General features: G+C 46.4%; 1 protein-coding gene across 1 annotated transcript in view; it reads right to left on the bottom strand.

The window, feature by feature from the left end:
- LOC8023740 overlaps nucleotides 1–25,688 on the bottom strand; it is a 45,844-nt gene extending 20,156 nt beyond the window's left edge. The window contains exons 1-4 of the mRNA XM_029982048.4: nucleotides 25,247–25,688; nucleotides 24,448–24,535; nucleotides 14,434–14,519; nucleotides 10,355–10,462 (exon numbers count right to left, since the gene is read on the bottom strand). Of these exons, the coding sequence (XP_029837908.1) occupies nucleotides 10,355–10,462; nucleotides 14,434–14,519; nucleotides 24,448–24,535; nucleotides 25,247–25,327 (363 nt within the window). The 5' untranslated portion in view covers nucleotides 25,328–25,688. The remainder of the gene's footprint in view (nucleotides 1–10,354; nucleotides 10,463–14,433; nucleotides 14,520–24,447; nucleotides 24,536–25,246) is intronic.
- Nucleotides 25,689–26,002: the final 314 nt, after the last annotated feature.

Raw genomic sequence — 26,002 nt, 5'->3', positions numbered from 1 at the left:
TCAACATTACTCCCGCTTACGTCATAATTAGAGCTGTGCGAATACTCAAGAGCAGTTCTTGAATCAAACGCCAAATCAAACTAAGAAAATTAAGCCGACCATCGAATCAAATATTGAATAGTGTTTCTAATTCTCGGAATTAATTGTGCTACGGATTAGAATATTCTATGTGCAGGGTATGCACCCGGTGCAAAATATGCATCTGCTATGGAACAGCAGCTCAAATATATAAAAGCTACGATGCAAAAAAAAAAAAAAGAAGCTGTTGGATATGGAGCATTAAAGTGGATTTTGAGATCCAGCTTTTACGCTGCAAACATAATCTATCTACCCCAACCGTCATAGATAAACCAAAGTTACGACCGTGCATGGTTTTTCTTCCTCGGCAAAACTAACATCACGACGCGCCCTATCTTTTTGATATCTGTATATCTCGGAATGTTTGGTCTCAATTTGAAGGGCGAAAAGGACGTACAGGATTGTATTTTATAAGAATAAACAGATAGAGGTTAAATCTGATTAAACGGGCTTAAACAATATTTAGTCTGAATAAGGAAAACAAATGTGGTTAGGTGGCACAAGTCACCGTACGACGGCAGCTACACATCCATTCCTCCGTCCATCTATCCTGCTTTAGAAAGCCTAGATTTAAAAAAGGAAGCAAGCGAAATTCAAACCAGGCAGGGTGTCTAGCAAAATATTAAGGTATTTTGAAATTCCCTGACTTTTCCACGTCTTCCCTGACAATTTCAGGTGAAGTTCCCTGACAACTGTAGAGGCGGCATTGAGGCATTGAGCATTGTGAGGGTCATTTTGAAAGAACTTAATCCAACTTGCATATTTCGAAATATTTGGGTACGTCCAGTCCAAAATAAACGAGCACTTTCTTGCCGCCGACATCGCCAGTGAAGAGGCCACTTCCGAAAACACAATGAAAACACGACGCAGAGAGAGAGAGAGAAGGTGTTTGGAAAGGAAGAGATAGTCCTGTAGGCTCACTCAGATGGGAGTCTCAACCACACATGTTCACATGACACTTTCGGATACTTTCGGCTTAAGGCTTGGATTGGGTTCTGCAGCTTCCTCATTTGTAACTAAATCAAGTACCTTTAACAGGATCTAGCCTAGTGTCGCGCGCTCAGTGCAATCCAAGGCTTGGACTGGATTTGTCGGCTGTTCTCTTTGCAGCGGGTAGCACACTCTACATCGGGTGAGCAGAGCCGGCGCAGCGCTCAAAGCAGAATTTAATGCCTATTTTTCTGACCCCAAGCCCTCAAGTCTTTGCTTACGGCAGTCGATGGCATTTCCGGCTCATTTTCCCTGACTGGGCTCGCCTTTTGACAATATCCCTGACAATTCCCCGATTTTTCCCGGTAACTAAAATTCCCCTGACAATTCCCGGTTGCTAGACACCCTGCCAGGGAGACTGCTCCTGCTCAGACTGGTAGCAAGTGCGCGTCCACCATATTGTCGCGTAAAAAGAAGAGAAACGACTGAACAGCGACGACGCCTGCACGCAATCCACGCTTTCGACCTTTCCTCACTTTCTCACGGTCCGTATTTCAAACGCGGCTATCGAGCGGTTGGAAACACTCACAAATCTAGGCACGCTATTTTCTTTCTGTTCTGTTTCGTTCCAAGTTCGAACTTGTGGCTTGCGATTCCAAAACGACGATAACAACCCAGCCGGTTCCGTCGGCAAGGTTAATGCAGTTTTCTTTTCGTGATCTCGCAGTTGTCGATTTTGTGACTGTGCCAAGTGCGTCCCACGTCGACGCTTCAATGTGAAACGAAGGGCTTTACTTGACGATTCATATTTGCAGGCGGCGCAGACGGAACGTTTCGAATGTGATTTAAGATTAGATTGTGTCACGATAGTAATTAAATCTGCATGCTATAAGGTTTGTGGTGTTCGTTACTTTTTTTAAAACTTCTTCCTAGCCTGTGCGCCAGGATGGTAGGACCAAGAGGCGTTTCTCGCACGGTCTGTCAAACGTCACTCAGCTAAAATCGGGAGAAAAAACAGCTCCTTCGTCGGCTCTGAGACGACCACGAGTCTTTCCCCAAATATACCAGATATTCGAGCGACCGAATACTAGGAAGTCGTTTCGCGAATCGAGTTTTTTGGGAACTTACTATTGGATTTGTTCATATATTCGAGTATTTGCACACCCCTAGTCATAATGCTCATCTTCCACGCTTCATTGTTCACAGTCGTACCAGAACTGCTATTACGTCTAACTCCCCTATTGTAAAATTCCGTAAAGGCGCCCTTCCCCAAGAGATCGCCCACCCCGTTTGTCTGACTGAATATCTGCAACATATAAATTCAGAAACATCGGCCCCCCGCCCCCCCCCCCCCCTCCCACCCGATTCCTGTCGTGTGATGTCTGATAGGCACGGGCAAGCAACTAGAGTCACTCGCTTTATCTTCCAAACTCCTCGTCTACCAAAAAGTGGGGATCGACCAAAGCTGCGTTATTTATGAGAGGATTTTGCTCAAATTTGAAACATACAGAAATAATAACTATGCCATAATACAGGAAAATTTTAATTGTGATATATCTGGTAACATTTTATTTACAATATTTTACTTTTCGAAAGCTAGTGGAGCGCCTCCAGATTCTCAAAACATAATAGAGAGCCACTTGGACTTTGAGTGCATGCCCAAAGGTGTGCACATATCATGACATCCCTGCTTTTTTAAATTTTTTTTATTGTAATTTTTTAATCATGATTTCTTTTGTAAAGCTGAGATGAACCCACATGGGATTCTTTCGAAAAGCGGCTTCATAAATCTTAGGAACATGGCTTTAGAAAACTGGGAATGTCACCATGCATGCAATAGCCTAAGGAATATTAAATAATGTACGGAAGCCAAATAGCCCAAGGGGTTCCCAAGATATTGGTTCCACAAGCCGAGCCGACAGCCAAATATAATGTTCATAGAAAACGCGGCCTAAAGTTCAAAGATGACTATAACCCCCAGGGTTATAGTCTTTTGTGTCCTTTTGGACATGGCACTTCTTAGTCCTCTGTCCTCTGGCGTGGTGAGCATGTGCAGCTTTCTTCTGCCCAGCGGCATCCTTCTCTGTGGCCCTGCGGAGCGCCAATCCTCCTGGCTGAATGCCGCGGGAGGAGCAGAACTCTCTGTAGGCACGTGAGTTCCCAGAGTTGAAGCGGCAGATCGCCTCGCTGACAGCAGTCTCTGCTGCAATCAACGACGCATGCCCGTCCTTGGGCAGGATGGACCAAATCACAGAGTGGAGGCTCTCGGCTGCATTCCGGGTTTTTCCACCTATGCACCGTTGGAGGAGCTGAGGCTCTGAAAGGCGCTGGTAGACGGGCAGGAGTGCGGCGCCAACACGACTCGCGAGCTTTTATTTGTATGCTAACTGTGGTTTCCCTTCGGCTTCTGCTGCTCGGTGCCTGTACCAGCTGAGGGGACCGGGAGGACAAAGGTCATGATGCAGCTGCTCATCTGTTGACGTCACATGGTGGAATGTTGCCATCACTGCTGTTTGCATTCTGTCGACATCGGAGTTGTTGCGCAGGGCCATCCCGTAGTAGATAGTAAGCCACTTGATTAGGTCCTCGGTGAGGCCACCTCTTCCCCCAAGAGGCTCGCCCTCCTTAGCCTTAGAGACTAGAGATTGCAAGGCGGAACCCATCCTCTTTTGTACATGGTTCACGCAGTCCTCTTTAGTGAATACAATCAACCCGTATGTCTCGTCCTCACTGAGTGCTTGAAAGGTTCGGCTGTCACCGTCACAAACAATGTTAGTGCTATGCAGGTCATTCTTAGCCAAGGAACGGTGAAAGAGAGCTAACGCAGCTTTCACTTCCATCCTTCCCGACTTCACATCAGTGTTCTTCTAGCACACATGCTCTTCTTTCTGGCCCAGCGTGCATGCATGGAACAAGTTTGATAGCACGACAGAGTCCAACACCAAACCCGTGTAGAATTCAATCGCAGTTCCTACTCCAATGTGCGAAGTGTGACCGCGAGTCATCCACATTCCATCATAAACAACAGTCACATTTTTTGTGAATGTGCCATCCATCTCCTTATAGACCTTCCACACAGCTTCCACAGCATCTCAAAGACACTTGCTGCAGCTGCTTCTGAAGCAGGTCTGAAACTTTCCTTATAGGTGGCCCTGGAACGTCTTATGATGCAATCCTCGGTGGGACACATTCATCACTGACCAAAAATTGATGAGGGCTGCGGAACCTTTCCCAACTCCCTTGATGGCTTGGATGGACCGGTGGTTGGCTTCAAAAGCTCGGCCTTCTTCCTCCATGGGGACGACCACTGGCTCTCGAAAGCTCCGCATGTGGAACACGTGAGGATCATCTTGACAGCTAGGCCAAGCCTTGTGCCTCGCTCGATCCTCAAGCCTGGTCGCAAGCACTCTTGGCAGGGTGTGTTCTTTAACAGCGCATTCAACGCCGCAATTTGAACTAGAATGAATTCATCAGCCGACTCCGATCTAGCGGGTGGCTCTGGTGCCGCAGCTCCTTTATTATTGCTGGTAGGGAGCATTTTACGTTCCACTGCAGACGCAGAACTGAGTGAATCGCGAACTGCCGCGGCGCAATCACGGGATGATTCCGGCGACAAGAATTACGATTGCAAATAAACTTGGATCATGCGGTTGCTGCACGTCGAGTGTGTCACGTCTGGGATAGTGGCTGCGTCCGCGGAATCAGCCATTGAGCGCACAATCTCGAGGGCAGCAGCAGCGGCAGCATCCATCGGCGTGTCAACAATGGGCACTGATGCGGGCTCTGCCGCTTTCAGGCGTTTCACCATCGGAAACTCCCGCTTGCGAGTGCCGAAGCGATGGGTAGTCCAGTATTTCTTCTTGAACGAATGTCGATTCATGATCGCGAGTTCAAGCCACAACGAAACCAAGAGAACCGAAAGAAAACGGTATGACCACTAAGCCTAGATACACTCCGCGGTACCGAAACCTCGGAACAGCCACCGAGGAGGCGAGAAAAGAGCACGCAACACTCGCGGCAGAAGCGGTTCCTAGGGGCAACCAGTGCGTTAGTCAATTAAGAAGCGCGCTGAAGCACATGACAACGGGGAGCCAATTGCAGGACCAGGAATCCGTCCCCGCGTGCCTCTGTTTTTTCCTTTTTGCTTGCTTGTTTCTTTTCGGAGGAGAGGGCTGACGATGGGAGTGGACCGGTTGTGAAATGCGTTTTTTAACGATACCAAGATGGCCGCGCCCGTTCGCTGCGTTACGGCGATGCGGTGGTTGGAAACGCACACATTTTTCGCGGTTCTGAAGATTTTATTTGCTATCTGCGCTGATATAAACACTCCTTTAGGATATTTAGAGTTCGATGTTGAGCATGAAACTTCGTGATTGCACGAAAGAAGACCCAAGTGTGCCGAAACTTCAAATTTCTTAAAATCGATTTTTTTCACATTTTTGCAGAGTTGATTTTCGTGTCCCCCCTTAACGTCGCTCTCACTTTGGTCACAATGACCGTTTGCCGCAATTCACCGCTCGTGACATTGCAACTGCCACTGTGCCTTGTCTAACACTCCCTTTTTCCGGTTGCTCGCCTTTTTTTTCCTGTTTGTTAGGCGAAGCACAGTCCATGCGTGGAAGCCGGCGTTGACATGGAGCTTCTCGTTGCGCGTCCTAGCGAGCGCTCGGTCGCAAGCAGACGACGCAGTGGTGAGTGTTAGCCGCACCCATCCGGAGACGGCGCCATGAGCGTGCCCTGCGGACGACTCCATGGTTTACGTCAGTGCACGTCCCTGAAAACGTCTGGCGTGTTGCTTCAATTTCGTGCAGAACAAGAGCCGCGCCTCGAAATTTCGAGAGGTAAGTTCCACCGCCGAATTACGCCTTAGACGAAAGCTCGAGCTTTCTATGTGGAGGCACCAATTTCCCCAGTACGTTGTATTGTCGAGACCAGTTATAACGAAGTCAATAGGGGTCGGGTATCGCTTCGCTATATCTGCTTGTTTGTTATATATGAACTCATACAAATACCAGGAAAAAAAAGAAGATAACACAAGCTGTCCCGGGAATATGTTTATGGAACCTGCAGAAAGCGGTCGAGGCTTCCTTGCACGCGTCCTCTGCTAGATCGGAGCTACTTCTCGCCTACTGCCAGAAGCCCCGATCGAAAAAAGATCCTGCTACGTACGGACCGTGTCGGCAGATGCGACGGCCCCGCGGAGGATACCGGTGGTGGACGTTTATGTGCACTCCGTCGAGGATGGCACACTTTTGAGTCAAAGATATTGCCTTCGCCTTCCCCGTCGAAGTGCTGGCAATGCCGGGACTCTTCATCGTTGAGTGGCGATGATTCACCGAATCACTGCTTGAGCGAAGTAGACTTTCGCGCAAGAGCGACCTCGTCAACCAGACGCCGACACCGATCACAAAGCAAACAAAGAAGTGCGCACAGCACCAAGTTCGTGCTCAAGCTTCTTTGTCGTCGGTATACACAAACTCAACTCTGTGACGTCATGGCGTGTCAGTCGCACTTCCGGTCTGGGGCTGTGGGCAGAAGTCCCCATGCGAAACGTGTATTCCTACGTTGTTTTGAAAGGAACCAGACAAAAACCTGCCTTCTCGTCAAAACGCCGTGACTAGGGCCGTACCAAAAATGTTGAGAAAGGTTTGAACGTCAGTTTTCATGTGCTCGGTTCGTCCGAGAATCTGGATATGTGCCGTGAGAAGGGAAAAGCAGACCCCATCGAACAACGATTGTTTGGGCAGGAAGCACTTTGGGTTGAATTCACAGATACTTGTGGTCATCAGATCTATTTCCTTTGTTCCAACATGAACGCCAGAAAACCGTCAAGTTGTGCGGACCACCTGCGGACTACGTTCAGCGAGTCTTCAAGTTCAAACGGCCGCCTGATCGTTCGAACTGTCGTCTGCTCTTTCAAATGTTTCTGTTTGTCGTCTGCTCTCTTAGAATACGCTTGTCGACCAATTGTTGGCCCGGTACTTGTGATAAGAAGTAAGTGCAGGCCTCAAAAGACTTAAATTTGAAGGTTGGTAAGCAGGCTCGATGTAAACAGTAGATACAAGGAGATGTTGATCATTGTTACCAGTGGCCATCGCCGACTTGTTTTCCCTAATTCACTTGGTCCGATTCTGCTTACGATTTTCAGTATTGACGTAACCATCTCAGCTACGGTTCACGCTTTTGCAGCCCGAGTGGCATCGCGACTGAAAATTGCAAGCGAAATCTCATCATGCGAATCAGGCTTTAGCGTCCATTCTGCAGCGTCCACGCGGAATGAATCGCCACATGTCACATTATTCATGCAAAGTTTTGTGGTGTAATGAGCCTCGGTAATTTCGCTGACGCCACTCAAGTAGTCAGACATCACCAGGAAGACGTAGAATCAACAATTCGAACGCGAAAAAGGGCAGGGGGACTCCCACCGACGCCGACAACATTGCATTCCCATGGTCTGTTTATGGGCGACAGCGAGCTTCTTGCCCACAACCCCATTGCGCATGCGTGGCACCGGTGGCGTCCGCTAGGGGCACTCCGGTTTGTTTGTAAACATGAGTTGGTGTATATGTACTCAAACAATTGATATTTTGCAAGATGTTAATGATTTCAATGATGTCCGTTTTCATTGCTTGCTATTAGGACTATGTTATGATCTAATGTGTTTATATGTGCCGTCAGTTTTACATTTGTTTCTTTACATTATTCTTTTCCATTTTCCACCAATTTGTGATGTGAAAACAGCAAAATTGCTGCCAGGACCTTCATACAAGTGTTCCATACTAGAGCATTTCGGATATTTATTTCACTCGATTTTGTTAAAGGGTAACTGCAAAGAAAAAAAAAGTTTTTTTAAACAGCCTAATTGGGACAAGCATGTCACAAAACAAATGTTCCGCGAAAAAAATATAATTTTTTTTAGCAATATTTACACCACAGGATGTAATTTAGTCGGAGTCAGAACCTCTCCACATATGAAACTCTCGCTCTTTCGACCCCCCCGTGGAGAACTACGCCCCGCCCCTCACTCTTGGATTTGCTCTTTTGAGTTGAACGACGCAGCGTCTCGACTTCTGGTAAGATCTGGCAACAACGCACGTTAAACATGGCGCCGGTATTGTTTTGGTTTGATGGTACACGAGAAGCTGCGCGGTTTGCGAGCACATAGCGAAGACGTGAACGGAGAAGTGCCCCTGTGATGTTCCCGGAAGACAGAAAGTATTATTCGTAATCGTCGTGTGTGCTTTGAAAGCGAAGGGAGCCATACAAGCCAACGTTCACGACAGCGCTGAATTGACTTCGGCAATCTTGTTCTGTTTGGTACAACACGACGATGTGACAAAGAACTAAAACTTTCATAGTGTGTGAGGTGCAGTGCTTGGAAGTAGACACCCACACTAACACGCAGCGCATATTGGTTGTTGTGGGGTTGAGGTTCAACGGGCTCAATCCTGTCGTAGTCAGCTGATCCAGTCAAACTGGTCCGGGAGGACGCAGCGAGCGTTTTCAAATAGTAAATTTTCCTTCGTTCCGTTTCAAAATGTGGAAGATTCCCGATGCACACCATGAGTACAAAACTGTGGACGTTTTTAACAAAATTATGTTGTTTTAATTTAACAATGAACTCCGAATTGTTGTCCTAAATCTGCCGTTTTTATGCTTCGTGTTGGACTGCGTTTCCACAGCAACCTGTTGCGCTCATCGTGCGGTGTGAATAAATTTGGGCAAGATTTCCTACCTGCCCACTGATGCATGAACTGAGACCGTTTTTTACGTAGTAAACATAGGGCTTTTTTTTTTTGTTATTTTGGGAAGAGGCGTTGTGCATTTATTACGGTACAATCACTTGAAAGATCAGAAAATGGGGAGGGCGAGCAAGCTTTCCTAACTTTGTCTCTTTGCTCTCTGGCACTGCCTCTAGTTTCAAGTTTCGGTAGATATACCTATTAGCAGGTACAAACTGCTCCAAAGCAGGTAAAAGACTGGGAAGTCGGGACGGTGCGGACTCCGTGTTTCGCGCTTTTCGCAAGGTGACTGGGGAAGTGCTTTTGCAAGGTATGCAGAATATGGAACCAATTTTGTTATGCCCGTCGTTTGCGTCTTTCCAGCAAAACGAATAAGATAATCTACAAAGCCGCGATCACAAGCCTAGATTTACGATAACAGTACACATTCATTCAAACAACTTTACGTAAGATGGCTCAGAAGCTGAGAAAAAAAATCTGTCTGCTAGTGCAGAATTCGGACATCCGAAGGCTTCTGCGGACAGCTACTACGTAATAACCTGGCTGTGCCAGGTTTTTTACGTAACAGCTGTGTCTAGTCGCGCGCGTTCGATGAACCCCGTGCGAATCTCAACGGCCTCCGGAGCGATATGACGAGAACGTAACTTGGCACGTTTGTCGCTACGCGAACGCCCGATTGCCTCCAGCCTAATAGCATTCCTATCGGGGCGACATGGCTGCTGGAAGGCTCGCTGTCGGGATCAATCATCTGCCATCTCCAAAAAGTCAGCAGTTGCACGCGCAAACGCAAAAGAAAAAAGAAAAAAAGCACGCTAAGCAGGCAAAGAGGAAAACGAAAGAACCGCGCTATGAAAGCCAAAACCCCGCATCGTTTCCTATCACTAACACCGGCGACAGCTGCTAAACACACACTACTTCACTTCAAGAAGTCTCACTCAAGCACCTGGGTCAGTACGAAACACTGATCACTTCGGCGAAACGATTAGTCGAGGTAGGCAAGACGGGTGGGAGGCAGAGACTTCGGCGGTCATGAAAGAATGCCAAAGCTTCTGTTTGTTATGGTATGAATCCAAACGGAAGTGCCCGTCGTGTAAACCTTTTGTAAAGAATAATAACTCTCATCATATGGGTTATTCTTTAAACGTAAAAAGATGCCGCTCAGAAGGAAATTTTAACATATACAAAGGCTTAACAACCAAGGTATAAGCTGTCAATCAATCTCTCAACCAAATATAGCAGCCAATTGGGGCTAAACGTCACAGAACCCCACCTTTGTGGCGCGCGATTTAAAACGGACGAAATAGCCGCAAACTAAAATCAGTCTCATGCAATAAATATTGCTGTAAATTTTTTTTCTCGCGGAAAAATTGTTTTTTGACGTGCGTGTCCAAATTAGGCTGTTCAAAAAAAACTTTTTTTTCTGTGCAGTTATCCTTTAATTATTCTAAGCCACATAAATAAACAAATCTCAGCCATTCATAAAAAAAAAAAGAAAAAAAGAGGTTATCTTTAGTGTTCCTGCGGCGTTCCACCATGCTAGTGCAAACACAGCACGTCGGCCGCTCGTCCGACACACCGGGAGGACCGAAGGACGCTACACTCACCAGGCCGACGTAGACGGACACAAAGAAGAAATGGATGGCCCCGACCACGTGGGAGATGATGCAAAGGCTGTTGTACACGAGCCACGGAATCAGAAGGTAACGGTTATCCTGCAAAGGAACAGCGGTGCAAACTCAGAAATGCCCGTCAAAGCGGTGGCACACAAAACGGCCACAGAGTCGATTCGACTGCACACGCTCGCCCGCACCCTGTTGCCACCACCGTTCGAGCTAACGAGACGAAGTCGACGCAGAGGCTCCAAACAGGATTTAAAGGAAGCAAAGGCTAAAGAGCCTCGTCCCTATAGACCACAGGGCACACATACCAGTCATAGATGGCGGAGCAGGGTGTGTGCAGACCCCGCACCGGCACTGCCACGACTACTGTGGAATGAGTATGTAACAGCAAAAAACCACGACCTCTTCGAGACGACCAAGGTCACGGGTGTTAAGCCACGGCTGGCATACGCCACATGCTCTGGGAATGCCCTTAAAAAAACACGTGAGGGAAAAAAAAAATTTTTTTTCTAGAAGGGCATAAATGGGGCATGTACATTTAAAAATAATTTTTCCACAAAAAAAAAAAATTGCGGAATAATTACTTTGTTAGATGCAATCTAGGGGCAGAGGGTAGAGGTTGCAGCCCGCTAGGCCCCGCACTAAGCTTATACGGTGCTTACAATTCTCATAGTTATTCTTATTATTCTTGCAGTAATGTGATTGGCCTAAGCCATTTTGGAGCACCTTTCGGAGCAGCCAAAACAGTGTTTTGGAGCAGCAAATGTGGCCTTCGGAGCAACCAAAACATTGTTTTGGAGCAGCAAAAGTGGCTTTTGGAGCAGCCAAGACAGTGTTTTGGAGCAGCAAAAGTGGCTTTTAGAGCAATATTCTTAGAAAAATAATGCTATTTGTTTTAAGTGCTGTACAAACGAAGGGCACTTTGTATTGTGTTGCGTTCTGATGTGACGTGTTGTGACGGAACTTGCTGCTTGTGTTTTTACTGCTGAGACATCCCACAAGTGTACAGTGCTGTAGGCATTGCCGAGCAATTTTGAAAAACCGCTTGCCGCCGTTTTACTGGTTCCCGACGTGCCAGATTTTCGTCAAAAGTAAGCAAGCATAAAACAATAGATTGCAAGCGTCCCGGCTGGTGCCTTTGTCGCGCAGTCATGCTCACATGCACATGAGGGCAACTTCAGCAGGCCTGCAGTTGCGCGTGCTTCGTCCCACGAGCGGAGACAACGGCTGTTCGATCGAAACGGAAACCATGCCACTCCGCCCCGTCGCTAACTGATTCTCAAAATTGTATGCAAAATGTAACTGTCAAGCATACGACAAAAAAAGAGTGCAGCGGCACGTGCTCGCCACGACGGCAGACCAGGAAAAAGCTAAACACACAGACACACACACAAAAAAAAGAAACTGAGTGCATTGATGCAAGACATTGCCAACCAGGGTCAGAAAGTTCTTGGAGTGCTTTGTGCAACGACTGAACTCGAGACAAACAAGCGCGCTGTGCGGGTTCAGCGTGGACATTGCCTTCTTTGCTTTAGCTCACTTCTCTTCACCAAATTTCTTCGGAGGCAATTTTTCACGTCCTGGGATTCCTCTTGAAAGAAAGCTCACCGAGAGAACCCTAAGTAATCAGTACTTCGACACAACAGTCTTTGAATTAAAGAGTGAATTTTTATAGTAACGCATGATTTAAACAAAAACAGGAATGTTGATGAACATGCGGCGGTATTTAGTTTCATTTTAGAAAGCGCCACATCTGCAGCGACATGGGGACGGCAACACCCGACACCGCGCGGCCACGGTGACTGGAAGGCAGGGATTAAAGATAGCTTTCCCATGGCTGTTGCTTTCAAGGGGCTAATGCTTCAACTCATAAAAGAAATCCTGCAGCGCAGAAAAATGGTTTCGTTTCACAGCATGACGGCATGGCTGGTACCCGGCATGCTAGCATAGGAGCGTCCGCACACACCCGCGTCTAGGGTTAAATCTATATATATATATATATATATATATATATATATATATATATATATATATATATATATATATATATATATATAAAAAAAAAAAAGACACCCACGCGACGACGAGAGCGCGAAACTTGAGATGGCAGGAAAACCATGCAACATGCAAGACCGGATGGACAATTGATGCAGGGAACTTGGTGTCGGGTGGCCACTTGCGCCACATAACACAAGCATGCTCAATTACAATACTCAGCTTAGTTTCAATTTTGAAAGGCGACCGAAATTGTTTTTTTGGTGCAAGCTTGGTGCAGATTACCCATATTTTGGCAAAATGCAGCAGGGTTAGCCCTTTGGTGCACTTTGGCGCAATTGGCGCAGCAATTACATCACTGTTCTTGGGGCATGGACTAGGCCTCAAAAAGATTCATTCGTGCTCCCGTTAATCTTCCCATCTCCTTCTCCAGCACATATGTGCAGGCTCCTGTTGAGCTCCATTCCCTCGGCTTCACTAGACTAGTTTCACGTACTGTTATGCCACCATGTTCCACACTGCGGCACGTGCCTTCAGAACACCTGACTGGATACATTTAGTTTCGGTGCTTTTATAAGACAGATAGGAAATGCTGAAAATACAGGGCGGGCTGTGGTGGAGTGGTTCAAGGCCGACCCACAAAATCGACTTCTGCCGGAAAGAAAACCGGTTCCCAGTTTCCTTTTCCCCCATTCCATCTCACACTCTTCTCTCCGTCTTCCCCATACAAGCGGGTCTCTGAGCTACTTCCTGCAAGAAGGAAGGTCTCCCTCTGTCTCGAATGGGAAGGGAGGAATTGAGAAAAGGCTTTCTCCTTTCTGGTTGCTCGTCGGCCTTTAAAGAGATACAGAACCAAAATTTCGAGCTCACAAACAACTCGAGCTCACAAACAAAACGCCACTCGTACAGTGATATCTCCAACGGATCGCAGCATTTTCGGAAAAGAAGTGCGCGATTGAACAAAGCTGACGAGACCAAGTCACGTCATGATTCTCATTCCCTCTCCTCCCAACGTCGTCCCGTCGGGCAGGTGAGCCGAAGCGAGGAGGAGAGAGGGGTGAGGCCGCTTCTCTTCGTTCTCAACCGTTCCAGGAGGACCTTGACGTCATGGCCCTCGCTTGATCAGGCCTTTCTTTTCCAAATATACGGCCACCCATTTGAGGTATTGACATACAAGTGATGTTTTGGAGTTTATATCGTCCCGCTCAAAGCTTCCGCAGCCTTATCTTGCGAAGTCCAAATTTCGGTTCACTGTCCAACATGCCCAAGACGACAATTCCGAGACACAGAATTAGAGTCCCGGCACTGCAAAAGACCCCCTTTTTGCAACTTCTTAACAATTATTCAATTCGATCAGTATGATTCATACATCTGCATATTTTCAATTATTTCCTCTTTGGAGACTGTTGTAAGACGATAAATTTTCTCCGGGATGTAGCAGAGTAAACCCATTGTTACAATTCGGCATAAAAGGTGCAGCATTTAGCTGCATGCACTAATGCAGCTCAACTGCATTTAGCTGCATGCACTAATGCAGCTCAACTGCATTTAGCTGCACTAAATAATAATGGCCTTCCTCGAGATTCAGCAGCACCACAGGCCGCGTCCTGTTGTCAATATTTCTACAAGGCCGAGTGTGCCCTAAAGAGCCCAAGTTGGTCTAACCAGACGAGATGAGTCCTCACCTTGAGTTTCTCAGATGATTCCACACCAAAGTCCCAAAGGTTTATAAAGGGCACTGCTCCCAAAATGCCAAATGATTATAAAGGACATCGCCTCCAGAATGTTGAATGTCTACAAAGGACATTGACCCCGATATGCCAAATGTTTATGAAGAGCATTGCTCCCAAAATGACTAATGTTCATGAAAGAAATTACCCCAAAATGCCCATGTTTTGGAAGGACATTGCCACCGAAATACCCCAACATATACGAACGACATTGCACCCAAAATGGTTAATGTTTATGAAGGATATTGCCCTGCAAAATGCCAAATGTGTATTAAGGACACTGCCCCCAAAATGGCAATTGTTTGAGAAGGTCAAAGCGGTCTACGTTACAAAACTCACGTCACTGGCAGCCTTGACAAGAAGAATGCAGGCGACGATCTCGACCACGCAGTCCACCATCCCGGTAACAAACAGTGTTGGCAGCCCTGCACAGGAAAGCCCGGCCAGGTTTAGATGGATGTATGGATTGTAGTGGCTGTACACTTTGTATCAGGCACCAGTTTGTGCCACCTAACTTCCTGGACGGATGGATAGATGTTAACAGCTGCATTCTCTATAACAGGATGTGGCATGCACCACCTAACCTAAAAACCCAAAGACACAATTCCTCCCGCAGCCCCTCGAAGCCAATTTCTCTCCCCTCTGCAGTTTTGTTAACCATCACCAGGTGGTGTAGGCTATGGCCAGGATAACCTTTAGGGGATTCAGCAAATAAATGAAAGACGTTTACAGCTTCCTGTAACACCGATTTAGAGCAGAGCTCTTGAGGAGGAGGAGAGGAGAGTACTGAAGGGAGGGTATGCCCCTCCCCCTCATCCGTACCCTCTCTTCCTCCCCTCCTCCTTCATCTTCCTTCACGCGCGAAATGCAAGTCGTCACGCGACGTTTCGGTGTGGTGCCGAAACGTCACGTGACATTTCGGCACGGTGCATTGTGGGACATTTCCCATAATGCACCGAGCGGTTACGCTGATGCCGACGCCGCTCAAGCATGTCCTTCAAAACTTCAAACATCACTAACGTGGCAGATTAAAAGCTGGTGAGGTGTTTCTGCTTCGAGCCATCCAGTCCACTGATGAGTTTGCAGCACTCTTTGCACATGGGCCGCATCAAGCAAACACAGAAATGTGTAAATAGTAATGACAGATAAAAACTAAGCTTGCTGAAGGTCGTTCACGACTGGGAGACTATGTGCAATAGAGGTACAAGCTAAGAAGCGCAGTGCCGAAGGAAGGTCTGCATTCTTTTTTTTTTTGCTGTGCTGGTCACAATGAATATTTCCATTCAGCTTGATGGGAAGGAATATTTGGAATATTACATCGGCCAAAAGAAAGCGGGGCAGTTACTTCACGAAAAGAATAAAAGAGATACAAGTCAACTTGTACCATTATTGCATGTAGCCCCCCAATAAAAAAAAAACAAAAAAACATGTAAAGCATAACTGCAATAATTAGTTTAAAAAATAAGCTTGTTGGAGGCTGTTTACTATTCAAAAATAATGAATACATAAACAAGGCTTCAGATCATGGGAAGTCAGGCTACCTTTGAGGCATGATTACACTGGTTCAAACTGTAGACAAGCGATTTTTTTTCAGCACATTACACTGCACGACCATGACTTTGGTGCTCTTCTGCATTTTCCTTTGGAAGGGTAGTGGCGGGCATCAAAATTCTGTTACGTTAGCATGCCAACTGAGCAATTTTCACTACTATAGTAGCTTTAATTACATTCCTTCAATACCAAAAAAAAAAAAAAAAAAAAGGTGATAATTTTTTTTGTGATAACAGCGTCGCGGAGCGTACATCTGCTGCCCTAAACTTTTTTAAAGGGGCGGTGCAACAATTTCGAGATCGCAAGGACCTGCAGCGTGTTAATTTTACTTCATTTACCTCGGCATGTGTAAAAGAAAACATTGATTAATTCAGAATATCACGATTCCACCTTGCAACCGCAAAGCAAAATACTGGCTAATTCAAGACCTGCAGCCACATGTGGTGGCCATGGGAGCCACGGCATGACGTCATGTGTTTTACCATAGCGAATGGGGAAGTGGTGTGTCTGTGCAATACCACCTAGAACACAAGGCCTGCGCATTTTCTCCTCTAAACATCATAACTAGTAGATCCCCTCAGCACCCCCTAGCTTGCCCGGATGAGCACCATCGTATGCTACATCGTCTGCTCCATCGCCTGCTTCAGTGGTTTGTGTAGGAGATAATGAAAGATGCTCACGCTGAGTGTCTGTTGCTATAGCATACGAAGAAGTTACGACGTTCACGTGGAGCGTCAAATGCATGAGTGAAAATGCCTTACTGCTGTGCGAAGGGCTGCAAAGCTCTTCGCTGGACGCTGGCACTGGAGCGCTGTTTATACTCCGTCCACTCTTAAAGGGCAACTCCACTTATTTTCAAAAAATTTGAGATAGTGGCCGATTTTGCTTTTTGAAGCACTCAAAAACAATCCCTAATCCTTTGTTTCGCGAAAAATAAAATATTTTTCGTGTAATTTTACTCTAGCCATGATCACAAACCGAAACCAAAACGGTGGCAAAGCCGGACAACATCGTATATTCGGCATCACTAAGCATGTACACCCACGTGATATACAAGGGGAAGAAGGAGCTCCCCCCTTATCAGGATCCTCCTTTGTGCCTCCTGGATTAGCACAGGCGTCGCTATTCTCCTCCCAGAAGATTATAGAAGATTAACCTGCCACTCAAAATTCTTACAAAAGCAGCTTCCCTCTCCTCCTTTTACTTGGTGTTCAAAAGTATGCGCACTGAACACGCAAGCCGTGCTCAACGCTCAACGAGGCGATGGGCCTATCAGTAGTATCAATAGTCAAGCGCCGGGCCGGCCGAGCGCGTCACTCACGTCTCTCACAGCGCTGGCGCCACCCGTGCTCTCCCAGGGAAAGAAAACAAAATTTTAAAAAAAAAGAAGCTGTACATGCTTGATGACGTCACGGACGTGCCGGGAGAAGGAATTTGGAGGAAGCGGAAATGCAGCCGGGCAGTGTTGTCTGGCCCGCACGTCCCATCCAAAACCAGCGGATTCGTGCTTGTCAAACTTTGACAGCGATTTTAATGAACTTCTCGGCGGAATTCCGTCGTAATATTTGCCATGGGGGTTTTGTAGATGATAACAAAGAGAACTGTATAGTTTTGCACTACTGGAAAAGAAGCGGAGTTGCCCTTTAAGCAGAGAGTGCAGCCAACGCCACAAGCACATAAGCTCAAGGTCGTTGCTTTGAAGCATCCTTCCGCAGAACGAGCGAGCGTGCTAGAAATGCACGTCTCAAAGCCAGGAGCGCGTGCTAGCTCGCACTCCTGGCGAAGGGAGTGTTCGCATGCACTTAGCAAATGGACTGGAAGCTCGCTATCAGCTCGCGCTCAGCAGTCGCGCGCACACAGCTGTGGCCGCCAGTGAAAGCGACGCAGCCCATACTCTCGTCAAGCCTTAGCCTGTTTGCCGCTTCGGGTGGATCGGGGATCTACTAACGAAACGTCATGCACAGGCCTTGTCTTCTAGGTGGTATTGGTCTGTGGCACCATCTACCCAAAGCCAACGAAACCACCCCCTCTTCGCTGCACCCGGGACAGATGGGCAAAACCACGTATAAACACTTGTGCTTCCTCGCTCATCTGGGATCCGCTACTTGCCACGAACATTGGCGATGCTGGCTGGTTGCAATTTTTTCAGACGACTGAACCGGAGCTTGAACAGTGTTCCGATTCGAAGCGACAATGGCCGGACCATCGAAGAACGAAGGAAGTTTACGAGCGTGTTCAAGAACACAAGTGGAAGCTTTCCATCAGCCGTGATCACTTCGCTGCGCACAAATTTGTTTTATTTTTCTTTAAATAAAATTTAGTACCTGTTGGCGAAAATGGTTTTCTGTTCTTCATTCTGTAAGTGACAGGCTAATTCCAACGATCAATGGGCCGAAGTCCAAAATTTGTCGTACGGCCCACTTTAACCCGCTTCGTATGGTACCGATTACAGAACCGCACGCCGGTATAATGCTAATAAGAATAATCTCTCGGTTCTGCAGCGTGACCTTTCAATCCACATGCCGTGCACTAAGACACTTGGCCAAAAGAATACATGAATGCTTTGTGCTTTGTAAAACGTTGTGCAACAACGCGAGGGAACAATTGCATTGTTGCACATCTGCTCGAAAGCCAATCGTCTGAGCGCCGTCTTTGTGCTTCCTTCTGTGCAGCTGTGTACTAAACTAAATACATTAGCATTCCCTAAATGCTTTGTGGTCTTGGAAGAAAAGGGTTACAGGAGTCCGGAAAGCCATAAAAAAAAAAATGAGGACGCTAGCGAAGACATCAGTCGGCAAACATTTAGTTTTGCGGCGGGTCCCCCATCATTACAGCACTCTCCGACACCCTGCCCAGCGTCCCAAATTGCAGTGCGCGATTCAACTGGTATACAAAGGGGAAAAGCCAAGTTCGTCGATTTCAAGATGCCGAGTGTTTGTCCACTGCAGATCTTACTGCACACTATGAAATAGAGAATAGAAGTTGCACCTAGAATCAATAGACCTTTTTCAGAAGTGCTCACCAACTAGTGGCTGCTGTGGCAATTATTCGAGTTCATCATCGTTTGGGAACATAATCTGCGCATCTATTGGAGACTGTACCAGCTGTACCCTCGGGGTAACAAGGCCTTCCTTTCTCTCCTGTACGGAGATTACACTCACTAACTGTCAGATTCAGAAACTTCAGGAGTCGGGACCAATCTTATTAGATACACTCAGTTGTGGAACTTCCCGTGGACACTGTAGGCATCTATGGGAAGTTCATATAGACACTGGAAGGCATTTCTGAGAAGAGGAAAGCACATGCACAGATTTAATCTGTGCTCAAAATGGGAGAGCCCGTGACTATGACTCAATGCCAAGAAAAATTGTCCCCAAGTATAGCATATCACCGTACAAAAGCTATTGTCGTCTGCAAGACTAATGTTATGTACTAGCATAAGTGTTGTAAGTTGGGGAAGTTGGTATTATGACATGGTGAACAGAGCAGCGCACGAAAGGACAAAAACAGAGAAAAGGAACATGCACAACACACAAGCACTGACTCCCAGTTGTGACCCGTGACTCGATACAGAAAAGGAAGAGGACGTTCTGAAAGCACTCAGGGCACGCAGTGCGTTTCACATGCAACACAACACCATCTAACTACAACGTCTTTGCCCCATAGTCCGATCTAAAAACAAGGTTTCGGCTAATGCAGCAGTCACCCAAGCTGTTAATGCAATGCGCTTCCAAGATTTTGCGAGTCTTCTGGTCTCGATGATGTCCAATTATTGTTGTGCCTTTAAGAATCAGAGTACATGAGCAGGGATTGCAGTGAATGGGAAGATAGATGACTGCCCATCGTAGATTCTAGTGAACTTTAGTAACTTAAAAAGAGCACTTGAAAGGTACAATCTGCCTATAATGTTTTCAGCTCCCAAAAGAATGGCGCAAATCTGGTCAAGGGTTTGCTCGATAGCGGAAAACCTTAAAAAAGACACATGCCAGAAACGCGAGAGCCACCGATATGTGTCGTGTTCAATTGGCGTGGTGTACAAAATCCCACTAACGTGCAGTAGAAGCTACGTGGGCCAAACTGGACAGTGCCTGAACGATCACCTTCTCGAGCATGATCGTTCACTAAAATCTACGGTGGGCGGTCATCTTCCCGCTCATTACGATTCCTGCTCGTGTACTCCGATTCTTAAAGGCACAACAATAATTGGACATTATCGAGACAAGACGACTTGCAAAATCTTGGAAGCGCATTGCATCAACAGCTTGGGAGACTGCTGCATTAGCCACCCATCAGTGACACTGATTCAAACCAAAACCTTGTTCTTAGATCAGACTATGGGGCAAAGGCATTACTGTTAAATCGTGTTGTGTCGCGTGTGACACGCACTGCATGCCCTGCATGTCTTCCAGAATGTTTTCTTCTTCTTCCTTTTGTGTATAAATTCAGTTGCGAGTCAGCGCTTGTGTGTTGTGCATGTTCCTTTTCTCTGTCGTTGTCGTTTTGTGTGCTGTTCTGTTCACCATACTAGCATAATGTTGTCTGCTAGAGTATTGTCGTCTGCTAGCTTTCTCAGCAAAAACCATAACCTAGCGGCGGTGTACATTTATGAAAGGGATTGTCCGGTCCAATTTTGTGTTCGAGAAACCAATTGAATATCACTGTCCTTGCCTCGAAATGCATTGTCCTTGCAATATCTGAATTTTATACATCCCTCTGCATGAGTAATTAAATTTTAAACTGCTCCAATCACATCCTAGCGTAAACGGTGCTTTCGTTGGCCACATTGAAGTTTTGACGAAAGAGGAAATCAGGCTTTTCTTATCGTTTTTAGGCTAGTTGGCAGAAGCTACCACCAATTACAAAGAGTAGAGCTGTTATCCATCCATCCATCCATAATGCAAAGGGAGCAGTTCCGTCCCGTTGTTTGCTTGCAAGTGAATGCCGCAGCGCGCTTCATCTTTGTTGTGCTCGACTTGTTTCGTAGATGGGTGGGATTTTGGTTGCACGGTTGGGTGCCACAACCACAGGGCAGTACCTGTGATCCGCGAGACGTGCAAAGACGAGCAAAATGGATCGTCGCTCTGCGTAGGAAGCACTGGGTCCTTTGTCAAGATTGAGATGCCGCTAATGCAGCAATAATTTCACAGAAGAGAGCTACGAGCTGAGCTCTACGAGGACAGAAGGCTCGTAAGCTGAGGTGTGATGCTGGTGTGATGCACACATAATCGGTTTGATTACGCAGCTAAACCGAAACCAATAGCTAGGCCAGCTTGAAACGATGCCAAAAGTTATATTTAGCACGCATTCAGCCCGACTCTGTTTGACCCCCGTGTGACAATGGAGTGTGGCTACAATTCACCAAGCTCATCCAAGTCTTTTGAACGATTTGCCATTCGCCTTCGACCTGCGGGCATCACCTCCGAGAGCACGACAAACAGCCGCATCACCAATCCAGTGGATCCACCTATATGAGGACGTAATGCCGCTTCAGAGGCAAAATCTGCATCCCTCTTTTTGCAAGCGCTCCTTGTCCGGTCGGTGGCCGTTACGGTTGTGTATGCGCCAAACGACATACGTTTGCTCGAAGCTAGTGGCTGTTTTCGAGTAATGTCCGGCTAAAAAGCACAACTTTTTGCACGAACTTGGGAACTGCATGCAAGAAATGTATTTCAGTAGGGTACACCTTAGGAGACTATATAATTCGAAAGAAAATACAAGACATTCAGTGGCCAACGCTTGTTATCCCGACCATCTGACGCTCCTTTGCGTTATGTGACGTCACGAAGCAGCTACGGATGTCAGCCACACTGGCGAAATTCAGGGTCCAGTTTTGTACACACGCTCATCAAAGGTTTAATTAATATTGGGACATAATATATCAAAATAAAAATGATGCTTGTCTACATGAAGGCTTCCTCGACGTAACGCAAAGACTTAAGTACTTCCGGTTTCGACTGGACAATCCCTTTAAGGAAAGTAAAATGTGCACATAATCTTCTTTCTTGGGACTAAAGAAAACTCCATAAATCTACTGCAAATGAATAATGGTTGCAGAGGCATGCTTTTGAGCTATGGCCCATGGGCAGTGAACAAGTGGCACCTTGGCCAACTGCTAACCAGAGCACCTGGTGATTAAAAAGGGCAATTTTGGGCAGTATTTGTCACTGAATGAATGGACATGAATGCTGTGTCAAGGTCTAGCAGGAAGCTAGAACATTTGCAGGGGTGGAACTCATGAAATGTACTTGGGAGCAGCCACGGGAGCAGCTGAAACAGCTGTTTTGGAGCAGGTTGGGAGCAGCTAAAACTATGTTCTGAAGCAGGCTAGAAGCAGCTCAGATCAGTTTTTATTGCACTTCAGCTTGTGTCTTAGATAAGTGCGGGAGCAATTTCAAACGTGCTTAGCAGCACAGATGAACATGAGTGGTTAGGGACCTAGGTAAATGGGATAACAGTGTAACAGATGCAAAAACTTGAAACCTTGTAAGCCTTACTTAATGAGAATCAAAAAGCAAGTACCCTATGTTTCTATAGCGTCCTTGATATTTTCTGAGTGGCTTTCAGCTGCTCAAAATGCAAACCAGCACTGCTTATCGCACAACCCACACGTGCTCGACATAGTAATTATATGTGCGAACCACGTGACGTGCGTAAGCAACGGACGTGCAGTTGCATGGAGAAACAGGGCAACCAATTTTGAGTTTATCCTATTGTGCAACTCGATATCAAAGCAGCAGACTATGATTAAAGAAAGTTATCATATTTGAAGCGATAAGCAGGAGCAAGGTTAATGTACACTGAGTAGATCTACCACTTGAGTGAGAGCTGCTGTCTGGCAAGGTTTCGGATCAAACCGCGTTTCAGTTCTATCATATCACGATTTATCTTGCAGGAATGCGGTTCCAACTTCTAACAATGAAGTACTAAAAATAATCTTTTGCCCATTAGTTTTCAACTGGCTGACGTCCAGATCCCGGATCCCGGGCCGCAGAGCCTTAGGCAATCTGACGCTTAACGACTCGACCTCACCTCAGCCGACTTGCTTAACCGCGTATAGTTGAAGAATAACAATCCAGTCGCAGGTGGTGTAGCGCTTAGAATCCCAGTTTTTTTTAGCGCTTCCGACTCGGGATACACAGGGAGAATAAACAGAACAAAGGATTGCAAGGCCGACCAGGCTAAACGCGCTCATTGTTGCCAATCAAGTCAATAAAACCGAAACCAAGACAAAATAAAAAGTTTTTTGGCACACAGTTTGCTATCTGGCGCATAATGGTGTGAGGTATTGGTTGTGGCGCAGTTTTAGCAAACATGGCGCAGGATGGCGCAGACACATGCGTATGGCGCAAAATGGCGCAAATGGTGCAGTCGTTCCACCCATTCATTTGATATCGAGATCGGGTTCAACAATAGGGGCCGTAGCAGATCTCAGAGCTGCGAGAACTCTGCACAAGATGGCGCTACCTGTCGAACCAAACTTCACAGCCCGGTCGGCACGGAAGCAGATGAGTATTTAAGTTTGCGCACAATGCCCACAACAGTGCTGTAAAAATGAGCTATAATTGATTTTAAAAATTCATTCTTAAAATATGTAGTCATATTCAATGCCAAAAAGCATTTCGAAAGCAGACTGTCACCGTCGAAAGCACAATGGAGCATAGTCGATGATGATGATAATGTCCCCAAAAGTGCACCTTGTCACAGGTAACAAGTATGGTGCCTGGAGTATTTTATTGTTATTGGTCCCTTGATTTTTGTCTCATGACGACATAAAAGTGTTTAGAACGATGGAAGAAAGTCATTGTTTCAAGGGGATAGAGGGGCAACACTCATGGGCAAAAAAGCGTTTGAGTACTGAGGGTGATTGTACTAAAAAAAAAAGGACCGGTGAAATTTTTGTCAACCGGCTTTGATCTTCAATTTAGGGAGTTAAAATTTGTGGGTACCCTAACACGCTACTATCAAGTGTTTGCAAAAGCCTATTCCAGAAACTTAAAGGATCACATAATATAAAAAAAAAACACCCTAGAACAGATCAACAAAAAAAGAGTGCAAGTTGTGCCTTATATGCACAAGATATCGCATAATTTAAAAAATATAGCTGGCAGGTATGGTATTAACCTTCTATTTTCGGCTCCTTGCTGAAAGATATGTCCTATGCTTACTGGGCATAAAAGTGATCAATGTGCAAAAAAAACAAAACATGCCGTCACACACACTAACTGCACAAATGGGGTTGTTTACGAAATTCCTTTTAGCTGTGGCCGCATTTACATTGGACAAACGGGTCGGTGTTTCAATGAGAGAGCACGCAAGCATAATCTGTCGGTACGAAGCGATTTGGGTGGTCATCTTGCTGAGCACTTCAAACGATGCGGGTGTAAACCACTTTTGAAAATGACCAAGTTCCTGAAGAAAGGGAAATTATAGAAGTGTTTTTTATCAAAAAGGCGGGAGACAAGTGCGCCAGCATGCTGTCGGTGTGTCTCATTGACAAAGGATTATCTTCTCTTGATGGTTTTATCTAAAGATAGGCACGTGGTAAACATGTAATTTTAATATATAAATATTTTTGTGTTTTTCATGTCTGCAAGCGGTGGTATATATTGCTTGGTTGGATGGTGCAATAAACTTAGTTGGAAGTCAGCGCCAGTCCTGTCAAACGTGTGCCTTTTTTTTCGTCCCTGTCCAGTTCGTGCCATTTTAATTGTGTCTAAATTTTTTAGGCGTTTGTGTTTCGAAGAAGTCTTGCACATCTCTTGAAACGAAGAGCCAGAAATATCTGCACACTACGGCACTCACATGTCAGCTTGTAAGAGGCCTCCTCCTGAATCTCGTCGAGCTGCGAGTATCCCAGCGAAATAAATATGAGGTTGATGATGCGGAGTACCTGAAGAAGCAATAAATATGAAATTGTAATTCAGCACTTGATGGTGCAGAACCGATGTGCAACACACAAAAATTGGGAGCAAACAAAAAACAAGAAAGAAAACAGGTGTGAAATTCAACACTTGCAACGAGGAAGCGGACCTGGGCAATTTCAGAAACAAGGTGAATTGGGGATACAGCCGCGAAATCGAAGTAAGAATTTCTCAAATCTCCAGTACGCAAACAGACTGTAGGTGGCAAGAGAGCGAATCCAGAACCACTAAGTTCTCGGAATGCTTACTTCATATCGCGCGAAAACGAACCCACTACAGACTTCAATAACTCCCGCATGCATCCACTTATCTCGACAACCGAGTTCGTTGTGTTATTTCAGGCTATTTCCATTTGTTTCGTCAGCAAGAACAAAATTTACGCTCGCTTTCACGTAGTCTGTGGAAACCATTCTACAAATCGCAGCCGCCTCGGGAAAGGAGCCAGGCGGGATCTTGCCCTACATTTCAATCTGATCTTTGGCATTTGGGTGGGTCGACGATTCTGAGGCGTAATGCCTCAAGACGATACTCTCGAGTACGATGCGATCCTTCCCAAAATAAGCCTTTTTGTTTTACCCTCAGTCTCCTTCGAAGAACATTCGCTTGCTTCCACCAAGTTCGCATCCAGCGACCCAAAGGCCGGCAAGAGTGCGAGGCCAAGAACGAAGAGTTATACTCACTATGATAGCGATCCCCACGACTAGGGTGCCTTCTTTGACGGTACAGCCGAAACAGCAGTAGCGCGTCCGCCAGGCCAACATAGCCCGCCCCGTCTCCTCCGACGCCCGCGTCCACCTCACCAATCCCGCCTCGATCGCCGAACCAAGATACCACCAGCCGTTTTCTTTTTTTCGCCGCTCGAACTACATGCTGGTCAGCGCTAGCGACGAAAACACGCGAAGACCGCAAACACCACACCTAATGCGGCCCAGAGGTTCCGTGCGGACGACGACGTCCATTTTGGATTAAAAAGGCTCTCCTCTTGTTGTTGTGCGTGCATTTGTGTTTGTGTATGCGATCTACCATGCACCGATGCGTTTCTCGGAGCGAGAGAAATCCTGCGCGTAGGAAAGAGTACGCTCGTCTCGGTGGAGACCATTGCTTCTTCCTGCGCATGCGTCTAAATGTTGTGTTTTCTTTTTGTGACCAGTGTTGTTGGCATAGATTAAAACCGCGCAGTTGGTTTCGGTTTGGACGCATTGCCCGCGTTCCTTGTTTTCGCACAGATGCGAGACAACTCTCAGAGCAACCAAAATACAGAATGATGTTGTGAATAGTTCGGAAGAATAAATATGCACATTTTCCACCTGCTCGTGTTCACGCGCTACGCTATCGTTTCTGTATTTCAAAGGACATTGAGCACCACCATACAGCATTGATCGCTTTCTTTTCAGATTTTTTCGCGGCGACACATTTGCGTTTCCTCCCGTTGACGT

This window comes from Ixodes scapularis, unplaced genomic scaffold (genome assembly GCF_016920785.2).
Source record: "Ixodes scapularis isolate PalLabHiFi unplaced genomic scaffold, ASM1692078v2 PGA_scaffold13__105_contigs__length_92229423, whole genome shotgun sequence".
Lineage (NCBI taxonomy): Eukaryota > Metazoa > Arthropoda > Arachnida > Ixodida > Ixodidae > Ixodes > Ixodes scapularis.
This window is presented reverse-complemented; position numbering and strand designations above follow the sequence as displayed.